The sequence below is a fragment of the Oncorhynchus keta genome, chromosome 35, assembly GCF_023373465.1.
Source record: "Oncorhynchus keta strain PuntledgeMale-10-30-2019 chromosome 35, Oket_V2, whole genome shotgun sequence".
In the NCBI taxonomy this organism is placed as follows: Eukaryota; Metazoa; Chordata; class Actinopteri; order Salmoniformes; family Salmonidae; genus Oncorhynchus; species Oncorhynchus keta.
In genome coordinates, this window is record NC_068455.1 from 31,449,589 (window position 1) to 31,467,288 (window position 17,700).

Sequence of the window (17,700 nt, forward strand, 5' to 3'; positions counted from 1 at the left end):
AGATTTGTGCAATATACGACTGATTGTTGTCCTATGGACAGTCTCCCACCTCAGCTGTAGATCTCTGCAGTTCATCCAGAGTGATCATGGGCCTCTTGGCTGCATCTCTGATCAGTCTTCTCCTTGTATGAGCTGAAAGTTTAGAGGGACGGCCAGGTCTTGGTAGATTTGCAGTGGTCTGATACTCCTTCCATTTCAATATTATCGCTTGCACAGTGCTCCTTGGGATGTTTAAAGCTTGGGAAATCTTTTTGTATCCAAATCCGGCTTTAAACTTCTTCACAACAGTATCTCAGACCTGCCTGGTGTGTTCCTTGTTCTTCATGATGCTCTCTGCGCTTTTAACGGACCTCTGAGACTATCACAGTGCAGGTGCATTTATACGGAGACTTGATTACACACAGGTGGATTGTATTTATCATCATTAGTCATTTAGGTCAACATTGGATCATTCAGAGATCCTCACTGAACTTCTGGAGAGTTTGCTGCACTGAAAGTAAAGGGGCTGAATAATTTTGCACGCCCAATTTTTCAGTTTTTGATTTGTTAAAAAAGTTTGAAATATCCAATAAATGTCGTTCCGCTTCATGATTGTGTCGCACTTGTTGTTGATTCTTCACAAAAAATACAGTTTTATATCTTTGTTTGAAGCCTGAAATGTGGCAAAAGGTCGCAAAGTTCAAGGGGGCCGAATACTTTCGCAAGGCACTGTATGTGTAACTGATTTGACACACCTACTAATTCCAGGGTTTTTCATTATTTGTAATATTTTCTACATTGTAAAATAATAGTGAAGACATAACAACTATGAAATAACACATATGAAATCATGTAGTGAACAGAAAATGGTTAAACAAATCTAAATATATTTGAGATTTGATATTTTAGAGAAAAACATTTTTTTTTTGTGTGAATGTAACGTTTCTGGGATCTTTTATTTCAGCTCATGAAACACGGGACCAACACTTTACATGTTACATTTCTATTTTTGTTCTGTGTATTTTCGCTGTTATTAAGATAACTAATGGTAAACCCATGCAGCCCTGCGACTTCAGAGCGCGCACATTCACTACATGACAGGTACAAGCACTAAATGTCAGGTAGATTGTAGATTATGCATGTATGAGCCATACATTGACACGTCAAGTCCAAAACGGGAGGTTGAAAAAATAAAAAATAACTAGGTCGTTTTCAAGCCTCTGGAATATCTCTTTAAACAGTTTGCATTTACGACTCCACTGTATATAATTACTTCCCAAAAGGTTCAATTTCAAACAATATCATGAATGAGTACCATAGGGTCAAAATGGACGAAAAATACTCTTGGACAGGATATATTTTCCGGAAAGTATAAATGTTTGACCTTTTCACACGGGAGTTCCAAATGTCTGTTTTTATGCTTGTGATGTCAGAATGCGCTCTCTGTACCAAACTGTGACTGTTACACAACAGGACAGTTAACCCCTGCTGCCTTCAAAGCACAGCACGCCGTGTGCTAATGATCTATAGGCTGTTTCAATTTCAAATTATCTTCAAATGTCACTCTGAAATTAGGTGCATTCCGCCTCATTAATACACAGAAGTTGCTAGCCCATTTCACTGTCGTGGGCAATTTACATTTGAGACATGCTATGCTAATGTTTAAATGAGTCAGGCAACTTCTCTCTTGGATGAGAGCCCAAGCAGTCCCCCAGGGTTTCCCCAGGTCAAGTATGCAGACTTTTGTGCATCTCCAGTCAGAACAAAACTTTCCCAAACCGCATTGCCTTCAATGTTGTTTTCCTTAATAATAATTACTTTGTACACATGTGCGTTTAACTTAGCATAATACAGGTTCTGTATTATCGTTTTAACTCATTTCAACTGTAGCACAAGATATGCATGTATGGAGCAATATGTATTCTGTCTATTCCTTTATAACTGCCGACATGCGAGGTACTAATTGCATAACCTTTATGGTGTTATACTCAATTGTGCTTATGTACATTCTTCCATTAGTTCTGTAAAAAACTGCTAATCACATCAGAGAAGTATAAGCTTGTGTTGTATCCTTTTGAAGATGCCCTCATGACCAGGCCTGTGTATTTATTTGGCCAGTTAAACATCTCTGCCCTGCCCCCTTGTGGAGCTATTGAGTTACTGGTGCATTTATACATGTCATGTTGTAAATGCAATTTATTATTCTTATTGCAGTGTAATGTTACTTCATTGTAATGTTGTTTTATTGCTAATTCCTGATATTCTACTGTAATTACTAATCATTCATCTATATTATTTACTTTCAGAAACAAACAACATTGAACGTAATTTGCCAACATCACTGGAAGTGGAGTTGCTGACATCTTTGTTCATGAAGAGTGAGGCTAGCTTTTGTATTCTAACAACATATTCTTTGAACATACACTTCTTTACAGTTTTACTGGAGGGAAAAATGAAAGAAAAGACTATGACAACTGTCATTTCATTACAAACATGCCTAGCCCATAATTCAATATTCACGTAGCGGTTGAACAAAAACTGCATCCCCCTAAAGTCATTGTATCATGGCAGGTCACCTTTCAATTCAGTCAGTCAGTAATTGCTGCAGATGTGCTCAATAGTGCTTGAGCGTATGGTACTCCCCAAAGCACGGCGCAACACACAGGGGTATGTCACAAGGTACACACATGTACTTTGTCAACTTCCTCTGCTTCCTCCTCCTGGTGCTGGAAAGGCAGACTTTGCAGTGCCTCCGTGTACGACTACCTTGTGCAGCAGTTTGAGGTACTTTTGAAGGAAAATGCCGGGCATTGAGGCGTAAGGGATTGTCTGCAGCAGGACGGCCCCCAGTGGGTGGACGCCGAGGGGTGTGGTGCTCCTCCAGCAGCTCTCTCATGAGGTTCTCTCTGTACTTTTGGTAGGTAATCACCTCACCTATGGGGGCGATAGAGAGGGAGAATGAAGGAGTGGGTAGGTGAGAGATATTGTCAATATAATTGCATAATGGAACAATGTGACTTGTATGTGAACTGTATGTAACATTTCAAAACACCTTGTTCATTAATTATCTCACCTGATAGCTGGCGGTGAACTATGTGGCCATTGAGGACAGCAGTGTCGATCAGATGGAAAAATATCTTCTTATACCACTTGGTGGTTTTCCAGGCGCATGCCACAAAGCGGTTTATCATGTATGCCTTATTCACTGCCCCCATTTTGCGGTTATAGTCAAGCACACAGTCTGGTTTGATGTTTCTCTCTCCGGTCAGGTGGTCCACCTTCCCTGTGGCCGACATGGTTGCTGTATGGACAGTGGAGAGGACATGGATGTCTCGCTTGTCATGCCACTTTACTGCCAGCTGCTGACCGTTCTCCTTGAACTCCACCTCCCCCCTCTGCATCTTCCTGCTTCCAAATGACGGCATCCCCTTCCTGTTTGATTGGACTGTGCCACAGGCCCCTGTGCTGTTGGAGAACAGATGCTGGAAGAGTGTTGGACTGCTGTACCAATTGTCCACATACAAAGTGTGGCCCCTCCCGAGATGAGGAGCCAGCATGGTCATCACCACGGACCCGGACACCCCAAGCCCCTCATAATGTTGGACGTCAGTGGTGGACCCTGTGTAAACTAGAATGTCCTGGACAAATCCTGTCTTCACGTCGCACAAAAAAAAGAACTTCACCCCAAACCTGTGCCTTTTGGAGGGAATGTACTGACGGAATGCCAGCCTACCCTTCCATAACATCAAGTACTCGTCAATGCACAAGTCCTTGTATGGCATAAAGACCTGACTGAATGCAGATGTCAGGCTGGTAAGAACAGTTCTTATTTTGTGTAAGGGGTCATTTAGGTTGGCAGTAGCATTGTTGACGAAATGCAGGCATCGCAGCAGGACTAGGAAGCGATCTTGGGAAAAGAGAGTGGCAAAGAAGGGAGTTGCAAACATAGGATCTGTGCTCCAGTATTCCCTTAGAGAGTTCTTCTTCACTATTCCCATGAGAAGGACTGTCACAAGCAAGGTATACATTTCACTAATTGTGGTTGTCACCCATTTAGCGAGTTTCCCCCTCACTCCGGGCTCTCTCTTCTCCTGTAGCTCCAAGGCATAGCGATTAGTCTCCTCCACTATGTCTCCCACCAGCTTCTCTGTCAGAAACAGCTTGAAGCACTCTGCTGCAGAGGGAGTTGGCAAGGGGCTTTTTACTCCAGACTGGGACTCATCAAAGCCAACAGCAAGGCCAGGAGGGGTGAAATGGCTGGTGGCCTTCCAGCTACCACAGACCTCCAGTACTTCACCCACTGTTGGTCTGCCTCCATCACCACCAGCATCTTCAGAGGGACCTGGGACTTTGTCGATGGGGTCCTCAGATTCAGGGTTCTCAATGCCCATGAGGTTTGGCGGCAGCTCCTTACTGTCACTGTCAGAATCTGATTCCTCCGTTTCATACTCAGACTCATTGTCAGAATTGACAAAAATGTCCAGAATTTCCACATTTGTGAGTTGCTTGAGACTGACGCTTTTACCGCAGTCAACACAGCTAAATGGTTTCTCTCCCGTGTGACTCCTCATGTGCCTGGACAGAAATGTTGTTTCTTTGAAGGTCTTGCCACAAACAGGGCAGGTGCAGGGTTTTCCACCTTGACAGAGTCGGACATGGGTCTTCAGTTCACAAGTGGAGTTGTAGCGTTTTTTGCAAAACTGACATTCGCTGAGTCTCTTCTTGGCGAGAGTCAAATGATTCTGCAAGTCAGGTTTCAGAGCAAACTTTTTACCACAGTCATGGCAGCGGTGTTTTTTTTTAGACATGTTGCTAAGTTTGGAATAATGTTCCCCCATTGATAGGTTTGGATCCAATAGTGGGCTCGGATGCAATTGTGGGCTGCTGTCAAGTCCTACAGGGTCGCAGTTTTCGGCTGAGCTGTGGCTGGAGCCATTGTTTTGATAATCTGGAGGGTCACAGGGAATTTTGAAATCCTTTATGTGAGTCACTGTTACAAAAGGTGTGAGATCCACTGATTTAGTGTCACTCTCTCTATTCGCCACAGTCTGGGTTTGGGGAAGAGTCCAGCACTGAAGTGGATCCTCCTGATCACATTCACTTTTCACACAGGGAGGAGGGAATATGGAGTCTTCGGCATCAAAGAGCTGCTCTTTCTCCTGATTGGTCCCCAGTTCCTCCTGTTCCTCTTTAATCTGTGTGGGCCCTGGGTCCTCCTGCTGCAGACTGGGGATCCACTCCTGCTCACAGCGCTGCTGCTCAGAGGGAACCTCCTCTTCAGAAACAGCAAGAGAGAGCTGCAGGGAGTCTGGATGAAAGGAGTGGAGGAGCAGAAGTTATCTATACTGAACAAAAAAATAAAATGCAATAACTTTCTAAGAAATCAGTCAATTGAAATAAATAAATTAGGCCCTAATCTATGGATTTCACATGACTGGGAATAGAGATATGCATCTGTTGGTCACAGATACTCTATTTTTCAAAAGTAGGGGAGCGGATCAGAAAACCAGTAAGTATTTGGTGTGACTACCATTTGCCTCATGCAGCGGGAAACATTTCCTTTGCATACAGCTGGTCAGACGGTTTATTGTGGAATGTTGTCCCCCCTCCTCTTCAATAGCTTGGTGAAGTTGCTGTATATTGGCAATGCGCTGTCGTACACACAATCAATTGTTTCTAGATAGAGCGTTTCACACTTGACCAAATCACCGTCCTCAGCTAGTCAAAAGGGACCTTTATGGCTCCAATGTAGCATTTGAGCCTGAAGGGCATCATAAGGACGAACTATCCAGAGAATCGTCAGAGGAAGTTCTAAAAGAATATTATGCAACATTTGTCAAAAGAAAAAATGTGACAATTCTGTCCAAACAAGAGAAAGTACTGCCACGTTTGTGGTTCTATTTTATCTATTCATGGTGAAAGTTGTAAAAAATACTTCTTAAAAGGACCTGCCCAGAGGAAGTTGTCGGCACTATTTCAACATAAATTCCTGTCCTAGAGAGAAGGATGGGTAGTTATACATATTCACAAATTATGGTTGGGAATTTCCGCACAGTGTTGATAAACATCAACAAAAAGGCCAGCATCCCGGAGTCGCCTCTTCACTGTTGACGTTGAGACTGGTGTTATGCGGGTACTATTTAATGAAGCTGCCCGTTGAGGACTTGTGAGGCATCGGTTTCTCAAACTAGACATTCAAATGCACTTGTCCTCTTGCTCAGTTGTGCACCGGGGCCTCCCACTCCTCTTTCTATTCTGGTTAGAGCCAGTTTGCGCTGTTAGTACACAGCGTTGTACCAGATCTTCAGTTTCTTGGCAATTTCTCACATGGAATAGCCTTCATTTCTCAGAAAAAGAATAGACTGACGAGTTTCAGAAGAAAGTTCTTTGTTTCTGGCTATTTTGAGCCTGGAATCGAACCCACAAATGCTGATGCTCCAGATACTCAACTAGTCTAAAGAAGGACAGTTTTATTGCTTCTTTAAATCAGAACAACAGTTTTCAGCTGTGTTAACATAATTGCAAATTGGTTTTCTAATGATCATTTAGCTTTTTAAAAATGATCAACTTGGATTAGCTAATGCAACGTGCCATTGGAACACAGGACTGATGGTTGCTGATAATGGGCCTATGTACGACTATGTAGATATTCCATAAAAAAACCTGCCGTTTCCAGCTACAATAGTCATTTACAACATTAACAATGTCTACACTGTATTTCTGATCAATTTGATGTTATTTTAATGGACACTTTTTTTTGTGCTTATCTTTCAAAAACAAGGACATTTCTAAGTGACCCCAAACTTTTGAACAGTAGTGTACATATAGACCCAGTTAAAAGTTAGGACACCTACTCATTCAAGGGTTTTTCTTTATTTTTTAAAAACTATTTTCTACATTGTAGAATTATTATTGAAGACATCAAAACTATGAAATAACATGAAATCATGTAGTCACCAGAAAAGTGTTGATCAAAATATATTTTATGTTGGAGATTCTTCAAAAGTAGCCACATTAAGGCAAAGGCCTTGATGACAGCATTGCACACTTTTGGCATTCTCAACCAGCTTCACATGGAATGCTTTTCCAACAGTCTTGAAGAAGTTCCCACATATGCTGAGCACTTGTTGGCTGCTTTTCCTTCACTCTACAGTCCAACTCATCCCAAACCATCTCAATTGGGTTGAGATTAGTTGATTGTGGAGGCCAGGTCATCTGATGCAGCACTCCATCACTCTCCTTCTTGGTCAAATAGCCCTTACACAGCCTGGAGGTGTGTTTTGGGTCATTGTCATGTTGAAAAACAAATGATAGTCCCACTAAGCGCAAACCAGATCGGATGGCGTAACGCTGCAGAATGCTGTGGTAGCCTTGCTGGTTAAGTGTGCCTTGAATTCTAAATAAATCACAGACAGTGTCACCAGCAAAGCGACATCATACCTCCTCCTCCATGCTTCACGGTGGGAACCACACATGCGGAGATCATCCGTTCACCTACTCTCCGTCTTACAAAGACTCGGCGGTTGGAGTCAAAAATCTCAAATTTGGACTCAATTTTTCTAAGGCTGGCCATGCTTTCCACCTGGCTACTCCTACCCCGGTCAACACCACTGCACCCCCCACAGCAACTCGCCCAAGCCTTCCCCATTTCTCCTTCTCCCAAATCCAGTCAGCTGATGTTCTGAAAGAGCTGCAAAATCTGGACCCCTACAAATCAGCCGGGCTAGACAATCTGGACCCTTTCTTTCTAAAATGATCTGCCGAAATTGTTTCCACCCCTATTACTAGCCTGTTCAACCTCTCGTGTCATCTGAGATTCCCAAAGATTGGAAAGCAGCTGAGGTCATCCCCCTCTTCAAAGGGGGGGACACTCTTGACCCAAACTGCTACAGACCTATATCTATCCTACCTTGCCTTTCTAAGGTCTTTGAAAGCCAAGTCAACAAACAGATTACTGACCATTTCGAATCTCACCATACCTTCTCTGCTATGCAATCTGGTTTCAGAGCTGGTCATGGGTGCACCTCAGCCACGCTCAAGGTCCTAAACGATATCTTAACCGCCATCGATAAGAAACATTACTGTGCAGCCGTATTCATTGATCTGGCCAAGGCTTTCGACTCTGTCAATCACCACATCCTCATCGGCAGACTCGACAGCCTTGGTTTCTCAAATGATTGCCTCGCCTGGTTCACCAACTACTTCTCTGATAGAGTTCAGTGTGTCAAATCGGAGGGTCTGCTGTCCGGACCTCTGGCAGTCTCTATGGGGGTGCCACAGGGTTCAATTCTTGGACCGACTCTCTTCTCTGTATACATCAATGATGTCGCTCTTGCTGCTGGTTAGTCTCTGATCCACCTCTACGCAGACGACACCATTCTGTATACTTCTGGCCCTTCTTTGGACACTGTGTTAACAACCCTCCAGGCAAGCATACAACTCTCCTTCCGTGGCCTCCAATTGCTCTTAAATACAAGTAAAACTAAATGCATGCTCTTCAACCGATCGCTGCCTGCACCTGCCCGCCTGTCTAACATCACTACTCTGGGCGGGCTCTGACTTAAAATACGTGGACAACTACAAATACCCAGGTGTCTGGTTAGACTGTAAACTCTCCTTCCAGACACACATCAAACATCTCCAATCCAAAGTTAAATCTAGAATTGGCTTCCTATTTTGCAACAAAGCATCCTTCACTCATGCTGCCAAACATACCCTTGTAAAACTGACCATCCTACCAATCCTCGACTTCGGCAATGTCATTTACAAAATAGCCTCCAATACCCTACTCAACAAATTGGATGCAGTCTATCACAGTGCAATCCGTTTTGTCACCAACACCCCATATACTACCCACCATTGCGACCTGAACGCTCTCGTTTCTGGCCCTCGCTTCATACTCGTCGCCAAACCCACTGGCTCCATGTCATCTACAGGACCCTGCTAGGTAAAGTCCCCCCTTATCTCAGCTCGCTGGTCACCATAGCATCACCCACCTGTAGCACGCGCTCCAGCAGGTATATCTCTCTGGTGACCCCCAAAACCAATTATTTCTTTGGCCACCTCTCCTTCCAGTTCTCTGCTGCCAATGACTGGAACAAACTACAAACATCTCTGAAACTGGAAACACTTATCTCCCTCACTAGTTTTAAGCACCAGCTGTCAGATCAGCTCACAGATGACTGCACCTGTACATAGCCCACCTATAATTTAGCCCAACAACTACCTCTTTCCCTACTGTATTTATTTATTTTATTTATTTATTTAGCTCCTTTGCACCCCATTATTTTTATTTCTACTTTGCACATTCTTCCACTGCAAATCTACCATTCCAGTGTTTTACTTGCTATATTGTATTTACTTTGCCACCATGGCCTTTTTTTTTGCCTTTACCTCCCTTATCTCACCTCATTTGCTCACATCGTATATAAACTTGTTTATACTGTATTATTGACTGTATGTTTGTTTTACTCCATGTGTAACTCTGTGTCGAACTGCTATGCTTTATCTTGGCCAGGTCGCAATTGTAAATGAGAACTTGTTCTCAACTTGCCTACCTGGTTAAATAAAGGTGAAATAAAATAAAAATAAATAAGAAGTCCTCAATTCCCTCATTCCTGACCACTGGCTGCACCACGGTCACTCAACCGAGACTGTTCTTCTCTGTGTCAGAGGCTCTCTGCACTGCCAACGCTGACCGCTCTCCTCTGTGTCAGAGGCTCTCCGCACTGCCAACGCTGACTGCTCTCCTCTGTGTCAGAGGCTCTCCGCACTGCCAACGCTGACTGCTCTCCTCTGTGTCAGAGGCTCTCCGCACTGCCAACGCTGACCGCTCTCCTCTGTGTCAGAGGCTCTCTGCACTGCCAACGCTGACCGCTCTCCTCTGTGTCAGAGGCTCTCCGCACTGCCAACGCTGACCGCTCTCCTCTGTGTCAGAGGCTCTCCGCACTGCCAACGCTGACTGCTCTCCTCTGTGTCAGAGGCTCTCCGCACTGCCAACGCTGACCGCTCTCCTCTGTGTCAGAGGCTCTCTGCACTGCCAACGCTGACTGCTCTCCTCTGTGTCAGAGGCTCTCCGCACTGCCAACGTTGACTGCTCTCCTCTGTGTCAGAGGCTCTCCGCACTGCCAACGCTGACCGCTCTCCTCTGTCAGAGGCTCTCCGAACTGCCAACGCTGACTGCTCTCCTCTGTGTCAGAGGCTCTCCGCACTGCCAACGTTGACTCTCTTTCCTCTGTTCTCAACCTCCTAGATCTATCCACTGCCTTCGACACTGTGAACTGTGATCAGATTCTCCTCTCCACACTGGGCGTCTCAGGCTCTCCACCCTCTCTCTATACACCAAGTCACTCAGCTCCGTCATATCCTCACATGGTCTCTCCTATCATTGCTATGCGGATGACACTCAACTACTTTTCTCCTTCCCCCCTCTGACACCCAGGTGGTGACACGCATCTCTGCATGCCTGGCAGATATCTCAGCTTGGATGTTGACTCCCGCCTTACTTACTATACCTGTGATATGTGGTTGTCCCACCTAGCCATCTTAAGACACATGCCATAACTGTAAGTCACTCTGGATAAGAGCGTCTGCTAAATGACTAAAATCTAAATAAAACCCAGTCCTGAAACAAAACGTAGGCTGACATTTTTTGCATCATATCATAGGAAAAGACACCGCATTCACATGGATTAGCACAAAGTGGGTAGTTCTGATGCGACTTTAAACCCTAGGACAGTGCCTTCAGAGAGTATTCATACCCCTTGACTTATTCCACATTTTGTTGTGTTACAGCCGGAATTGAACATTGATTCAATGTATTTATTTTCTTCACCCCTCTACACACACAATACCCCATAATGACAAAGTGAAAACAAGTTGACATTTTTGCAAATGAGACACAGAAATATCTAATTTAATAAGTATTCACGACAATCAGAGTCAATATATGTTAGAATCCCCTTTGGCAGCGATTACAGCGGTGAGTCTTTCTGAGTAAGTCTCAAAGTTTTGCACACCTGGATTGCCCATTATTCTCCTAAAAATTCTTCAAGCTCTGTCAAATTGATTGGTGATCACTGATATACAACCATTTTCAGGTCTTGCCATAGATTTTCAAGACGATTTAAGTCAAAACTAGGCCACTCAGGAACATTCAACATCATCTTGGTAAGCAACTCCAGTGTATATTTGACATTGTGTTTTAGGTTATTGTCCTGCTGAAAGGTGAATTTGTCCCCAAGTGTCTGTTGGAAAGCAGACTGAACCAGGTTTTCCTCTAGGATTTTGCTAGGGAATAGCTCCCTAGTCCTTGCCGATGACAAGCATACCCATAACATGATGCAGCCACCATCATGTTTGAAAATATGAAGAGTGGTACTCAGTGATGTGTTTTCCCTAAACATAACACTTTATTTAGGACAAAGGTAATTTCTTTGCTCCATTTTTTGCAGTTTTACTTTAGTGCCTTATTGTAAACAGGATCCACGTTTTGGAATATTTTTTTATTCTGTACAGGCTTCCTTCTTTTCGCTCTTATTTAGGCTAGTGTTGTATAGTACCTCAAATGTTGTTGATACATCCTCAGTTCTATCACAGCCTTTCAACTCTAAAATATTATTGCACAAAGAGAGTCCATGCAACTTATGTGACTTGTTCAGTGTGGGATTTGTTTTACTCCTGAACTTATTTAGGCTTGCCATAAGAAAGGGGTTGAATACTTATTGACATTTCAGCTATTCATTTTTTATTAATTTGTAAAAATGTCTAAACATAAATCCACTTTGACATTATGGGGTATTGTGTCAAGGCCTGTGACAATCTCAATGTAATCAATTTATAATTCAGGCTGTAACACAACAATGTGGAAAAAGTAAAGGGGTGTGAATACTTTATGAAGGCACTGTATATCATACATGGACTCAAACGATGACTTATTGACTTAAAATCGTTGCATAACATCATGGGTAAGCTTTGGCGATCTTCTGTCAAAAGTGGATTTCTACTGGTGTGGGTGTTGAACATTTTTGAAATGGTGATCACTGAAAGCCTAAACAGTTTTATCAATTGAGTAGAACTGTAGTTAGATATTAGTAGGTATATATACGTACCTATTCTACATAGTTTTATCTCCGGTGTGATTTGCAGCAGTCTCCGTAGACGATCATTCTCCTCCAGGTACTCCGCTATCATTTTCTCAAATGCCCTGAAAATCTCCACAGCAGCAGATGCCTTTAAACGCTCATTTAAAAACACACGAAATGACTCTAGTTTAGACATTTTCAGTCGACTGAGAGTTGGGTATTCAGCTAGTTTGGCTTTGTGAAGTGGGTCCTCCTGATCAAGTTCACTTTTCACATAAGGAGGAGTGAATATGGAATCTTTCGTATCAAAGAGCCCTTGAAGCTGCTCTTCCTCCTGACTGGTCCTGAGTTCCTCATGTTCCTCTTTAATCTGCATGGGCTCTGGATCCTGCTGCCCCTGACTGGGGCTCCACTCCTGCTCACAGTGCTGCTGCATAGAGGGAACCCCCTCTTCAGAGACAGAAAGAGAGAGCTGCAGGTCTGGAGGGAAGGAGAGGGTGAGAAGAGGTTTAAGCTATATACCACAGAATTAAATAGAACAATTATACATGTGAATTATTGCTCTCTATGACCTACATAACGGTGGCCTCGAACAAATCACAAATTGGACAAATCACTCGTTCAACCTCATTTAGATCTACTATTGAATAATAAGGCGATTGAGCAACTTGAGGAGACTAAACTCCTGGGTGTAACCCTAGATAGCAAGCTGTCATACTCAAAACATAGACTCAATGGTTGCAAAAATGGGAAGAGGTCTGTCCATGACAGTGCGCTGCTCTGCCTTCTTGACATCTCAGTCTAGCAGACAGGTCCTACAGGCCCTAGATTTGTCGCACCTGGACTACCGCCCAGCTGTGTGGTCATGTGCGGCAAAGAGGGACATACAGTACCAGTCAAAAGTTTGTACACACCCACTCATTCAATGATTTTTCTTTATGTTTACTATTTTCTACACTATGAAATAACACATATGGAATCATGCAGTAACCAAAAGTGTTAAACAAATTAGTAAAAAAAATATATAAATAAATAAATGTATATATGAGATTATTCAAAGTAGCCACACTTTGCCTTGATGACAGCTGTGCACACTCTTGGCATTCTCTCAACCAGTTTCACCTACTCTACGTCTAACAAAGACACAGTGGCCGGAACCAAAAATGTCAAATTTGGACTCATCAGACCAAAGGTCAGATTTTCACCGGTCTAATGTCCATTACTCGTGTTTCTTGGCCCAAGCAGGTCTCTCCTTCCTAGTGGTGTCCTTTAGTAATGGTTTCTGTGCAGCAATTCAACCACGAACGCCTGATTCACGTAGTCTCCTCTGAACAGTTAATGTTGAGATGTGTATGTTACTTGAACTCAAAGCATTTATTTGGGCTGCAATTTCTGAGGCTATTAACTCAAATGAACTTATCCTCTGCAGCAGCGGTAATTCTGGGTCTTCCTTTCGTGTGGCGGTCCTCATGAGAGCCAGTTTTGAAGAAACTTTAAAAGTTCTTGAAATTTTGCGAATTGACTGACCTTCATGTCTTGAGGTAATGATGGACTGTCGTTTCTCTTTGCTTATTTGAGCTGTTCTTGCCATAATATGGACTTGGACTTTTACCAAATAGGGCTCTTATGTATATCAACCCTACCTTGTCACAACACAACTGATTGTCTCAAACGCATTAAGAAGGAAAGAAATGCCACTATTGAACTTTTAACAAGGCACACCTGTTAATTGAAATGCATTCCAGGTGACTACCTCATGAAGCTGGTTGAGAGAATGCCAAAAGCGTGCAAAGCTGTCATCAAAACAAAGGGTGGCTACTTGAAGCTAAAAAAATAAATGTTTGGTTACTACATGATTCCATATGTATTCTCATAGTTTTGATGTTTTCACTATTGTTCTACAATGTAGAAAATAGTAAAAATAAAGAAAAACTCTGGAATGAGTAGGTGTGTCCAAACTTTTGACTGGTACTGTATGTATGACCGCTAGTGCCGGGCAATGAAGTTATCTACATCAACCCTTTACAGACAGAACGCAGCTGTAGTAACATGTCGATTACGACAATGTATAACTTTTCAGACAATTTATAAAAAGTGCTGCATCAGACAGTGGAATTCTGCTCCAGTGTAAAATTATCTGTATTTTATCTGTCCCTGACATCAAACATCGCTGATTGATGTGCTGCTGTGTTCTTTTTTTATGCACCATAGACAGCTTGCTGTGCTATGATCAGCTAATACAGGACTAGTAAGGCTAATGACTTTTGGGAAGAAAAAACCCCCCAGATTTTTCAGGGGGTGCTGCAAGACCCCTACATCCCACAGCTATGTTGACAATAAGCTACAACATCTTTCAACCAACCATACTTGGGGATACTTTCACTCATTCTCAATTTGGAAGGCACTGGTGTCTTGACTTTCCTGTTTCCAGTTGCAGGTGTAACTCTGATAACCAGAGAATATTCAGAAAAATATAAAAGCCCTGTTTTGCACCGAGTGCGATGTTCCCCTTGCCATTTTAGCTGCCCGACATCTCGCAATACCCAAAATCTTTGCTGGGACTAGTCATTTCTAAGCTATACAGTGGTGGCCATATGTAGACCAAGATTTACACATATGCAAAAGGACTTTTCTCACTTGATGAAAGGGGTGGATTTCATACTTTTCTGAACATTCTCTGGCTATCGGAGTTACACCTGCAACTGGAAACACATATTTATAAGACATCAGTGCAAGTTGAGAATTAATGAAGTATCTCAATGTAAAGGTAGGTTAACTTACCACACCACCCAAGCTGCAATGCATACGCAAGTAAAAATAAATATTTATTGGTCACACACATATTTAGCAGATGTTATTGGCTCCCGAGTGGCGCAGCGGTCTAAAGCACTGCATCTCAGTGCTTGAGGTGTCACTACAGACACCCTGGTTCGTATCCAGGCTGTATCACAACTGGCTGTGATTGGGAGTCCTATAGGGTGTCATACAATTGGCCCAGCGTCGTCCGGATTTGGCTGGTGTAGGCAGTCATTGTAAATAAGAATTAGTTCTTTATTGACCTAGTTAAATAAAAGGTTAATTAAAAATAAATACATTTAAGTAAAGAGGTGTGTTCCATTCAATTCATTGTTTGCTACGTTTTGTGATGGTTTGTACTGAGCAACACGTTTCCCCAAAACGGTGAGCACCATTCTTTAACAACCTTTGAGGTATGTTTGCTCCCATAGGGCGGCAAGGTGTGGCCTAATCAATATGGGTGTGATCATTTCAAATCGCAAAACTCGTGCAACACACCATACACAATCGCCCTCTGGGCCACAATAATCACAGTTCTTCAACTCGGGTGTCATTACGCCGATTCTGTTGCAGAACGTTTCATAAACAGAAGCAAAGGTAACGAAACTGGGCGGGAATTTGACCTACCTGAATTTGTCAAATTGAAACTTTCATTTTCGTTGGGTTTTGCAACTGTTTGGACTAAATATTACGCCCAAATACCGTATTGTTTCAGTTGAATTCAACGTTGAACAATGTTCTGTCGTAATGAAAGCACCCCAGATTAAATTGCATATCGACCATTGCAGATCTAGTTATCATTTAAGCAGCCTTTAAACATGCCTGAATGCAACTGTACATTATTTAAAATCAGTTTTTCGTGACAAAACAATGTGTGGTAAAAGTTACAGTAGATAACGTCTTTAACAATTTACATAGTGGTGATCACCGTTTGCCAAAACAGTTTATCAATTGAGTAGAACTATAGCTAGCCAGTAGCTCTACCGTTATACTAACCTATTCTATATAGTTTTATCTCCGGTGTGATCCGCAGCAGTCTCCGTAGACGATCATTCTCCTCCTGGTACTCCACTACCGTTTTCTCAGCTGCCCCGAAAATCTCCACAGCAGCCACCGTTAAACGCTCATTTAAAAATACACGAAACGACTTTAGTTTAGACATGTTTCTGTAGACTGAGAGTTAGGTATTTTTCAACGAGTGTGGCTCATTCCACGAGGAAAGTGGCCATAAAAATCAGCGTCTCGTCAGCAACACTAAACAAGTACTTCCGGGTCTAAATAAAAGTCCCCATGTAATAGTAGAAAATTGTTTAAAAACCTATCTTTATTTATTATTTATAAAACATATTTGTCTAAACATTAACAGTAATTCATGTAAGTAACATTTGCATTACTTTTTGGATTTAAAACGTGTTTTAATGTCAAATAAATGCCCCAAATGTAAAACACTGAAATGCATATTGGCTTATAGAGCAGAAATTATTCTAGGTGGCGCAGTAAACGTATTGTAGGCAATACTCAGCGGGCTTTGTATAATGTATATATGGTGTCATTTCATGGTGCACTGAATAATACGGAGTCTTACTGGATTAATAAGGGGTGTTGCTGTTCTTTGAGTCCACCCATTCCATTGGCCAATGTGAATCACTGTATGTGGAATACATTTCGGCTTACTCATAAAGCAAAAAATATTCTCAGACACCCAAGATATTGGGAATGAATACTACCACTTAGAGACAGAAAGTTGTGTTAGAGATTAATCAGCTGAGGAAATAGCAAGCTCTATGAAAACTGAATCAAATGAGCAGCATCGTAATAAGCGAGGATACACAGAAGTGTGTTTTGTCAGATGAGGCAAATTTTGGAGGGTTCAGGCATACCACTCCAAATAATGGTGTGCTTATATTGACTCGTGATGAATGGGAGAAGGATCATTTGCAGAGAAGTGGTAGGTATTTCAAAAAGTTCTTATGGTTAGGCCTAATTGCAGTAAACATTAAAGTGTCCAATTTACTGTGGAGGTTTTCAGCATTACACAAGTCAAACCCCCATGTACACATTTCTGTTGCTAATAAAATAGGGAAGGTGTTGGCATGAGTACAGAAGGGGTTATGCAAGAACATGTATATCAGATTCATTGAGAATAATGGTGAACGCCATGAATGAATGCTATAATTGTCAAAAGAAGATCAATCTGCAATGCTGTGATGAAGTGGTGTAACTTGCATATGTACTATGGTTCTCAGATTATTTGGTGTATTTCAGGAGCTAATATCCTGATCTTGCATATAAGGACATCCAGGACATACCAGGCTGTGTCTGAGGAAGGCCTGAAAAATGTCCAAAGATTGCAGCCACCCCAGCCGTGAACTGTTCTCCTGGTACCGGAACATTGGGTCTCGGACCAGCAGGCTCGAGGACTTCTTCTATCCCCAAGCTCTGATACTTTTGAACAACCAAAGACTCCAGGCACTGAGACATTTAAACAGATAGGCAATGGATGCCCACCCTAACCCATGGTCCATCTGCACTGACTATCTGCAATTACTAAATGTATATAGCTTACTTTCTCGTGTTATTCTTATTTCTTGTGTGTTTAAAAATAACAAATCTACTTTATACATTTTGATATTGAATACTGCATTGTTGGGAAAGAGCTAGCAAGTAAGCATTTCACTGTATTTGTGCATGTGACAATACAACTTGAAACTAATTTAAAACTTCTGTGTAACTGTTGATGATCAATATGAATAATTAACTTCATTGTGATATTTGTTATGAATAAAGTATGCTTTTTTGGACCAAATGTACTAACATCTTTCTTGACTTTTTGAATAAACAT

General features: G+C 42.2%; 1 protein-coding gene across 1 annotated transcript; it reads right to left on the bottom strand.

Annotated features, from left to right (window-relative positions):
- Positions 1 to 2,160: 2,160 nt before the first annotated feature.
- On the bottom strand, positions 2,161 to 16,097 carry LOC118368337 (piggyBac transposable element-derived protein 4-like). The gene is made up of 4 exons (XM_035752362.2): positions 15,855 to 16,097; positions 12,090 to 12,542; positions 3,053 to 5,287; positions 2,161 to 2,913 (listed from the first exon to the last, which is right to left on the bottom strand). Exons 1-4 carry the CDS (start codon positions 16,018 to 16,020, stop codon positions 2,594 to 2,596), a joined length of 3,174 nt encoding a protein of 1,057 aa, XP_035608255.2. The 5' UTR covers positions 16,021 to 16,097; the 3' UTR covers positions 2,161 to 2,593.
- Positions 16,098 to 17,700: the final 1,603 nt, after the last annotated feature.

Bases quoted from the DNA above. Each gene is read 5' to 3' on its own strand.
- LOC118368337 (XM_035752362.2), bottom strand. From the start codon at position 16,020: ATGTCTAAACTAAAGTCGTTTCGTGTATTTTTAAATGAGCGTTTAACG. The intron at 5,288-12,089 runs GTACGTATATAT...CCTTTCATCCAG, and splicing joins GATAAAACTATGTAGAATAG to ACTCCCTGCAGCTCTCTCTT. The intron at 2,914-3,052 runs GTGAGATAATTA...TCGCCCCCATAG, and splicing joins AGTTCACCGCCAGCTATCAG to GTGAGGTGATTACCTACCAA.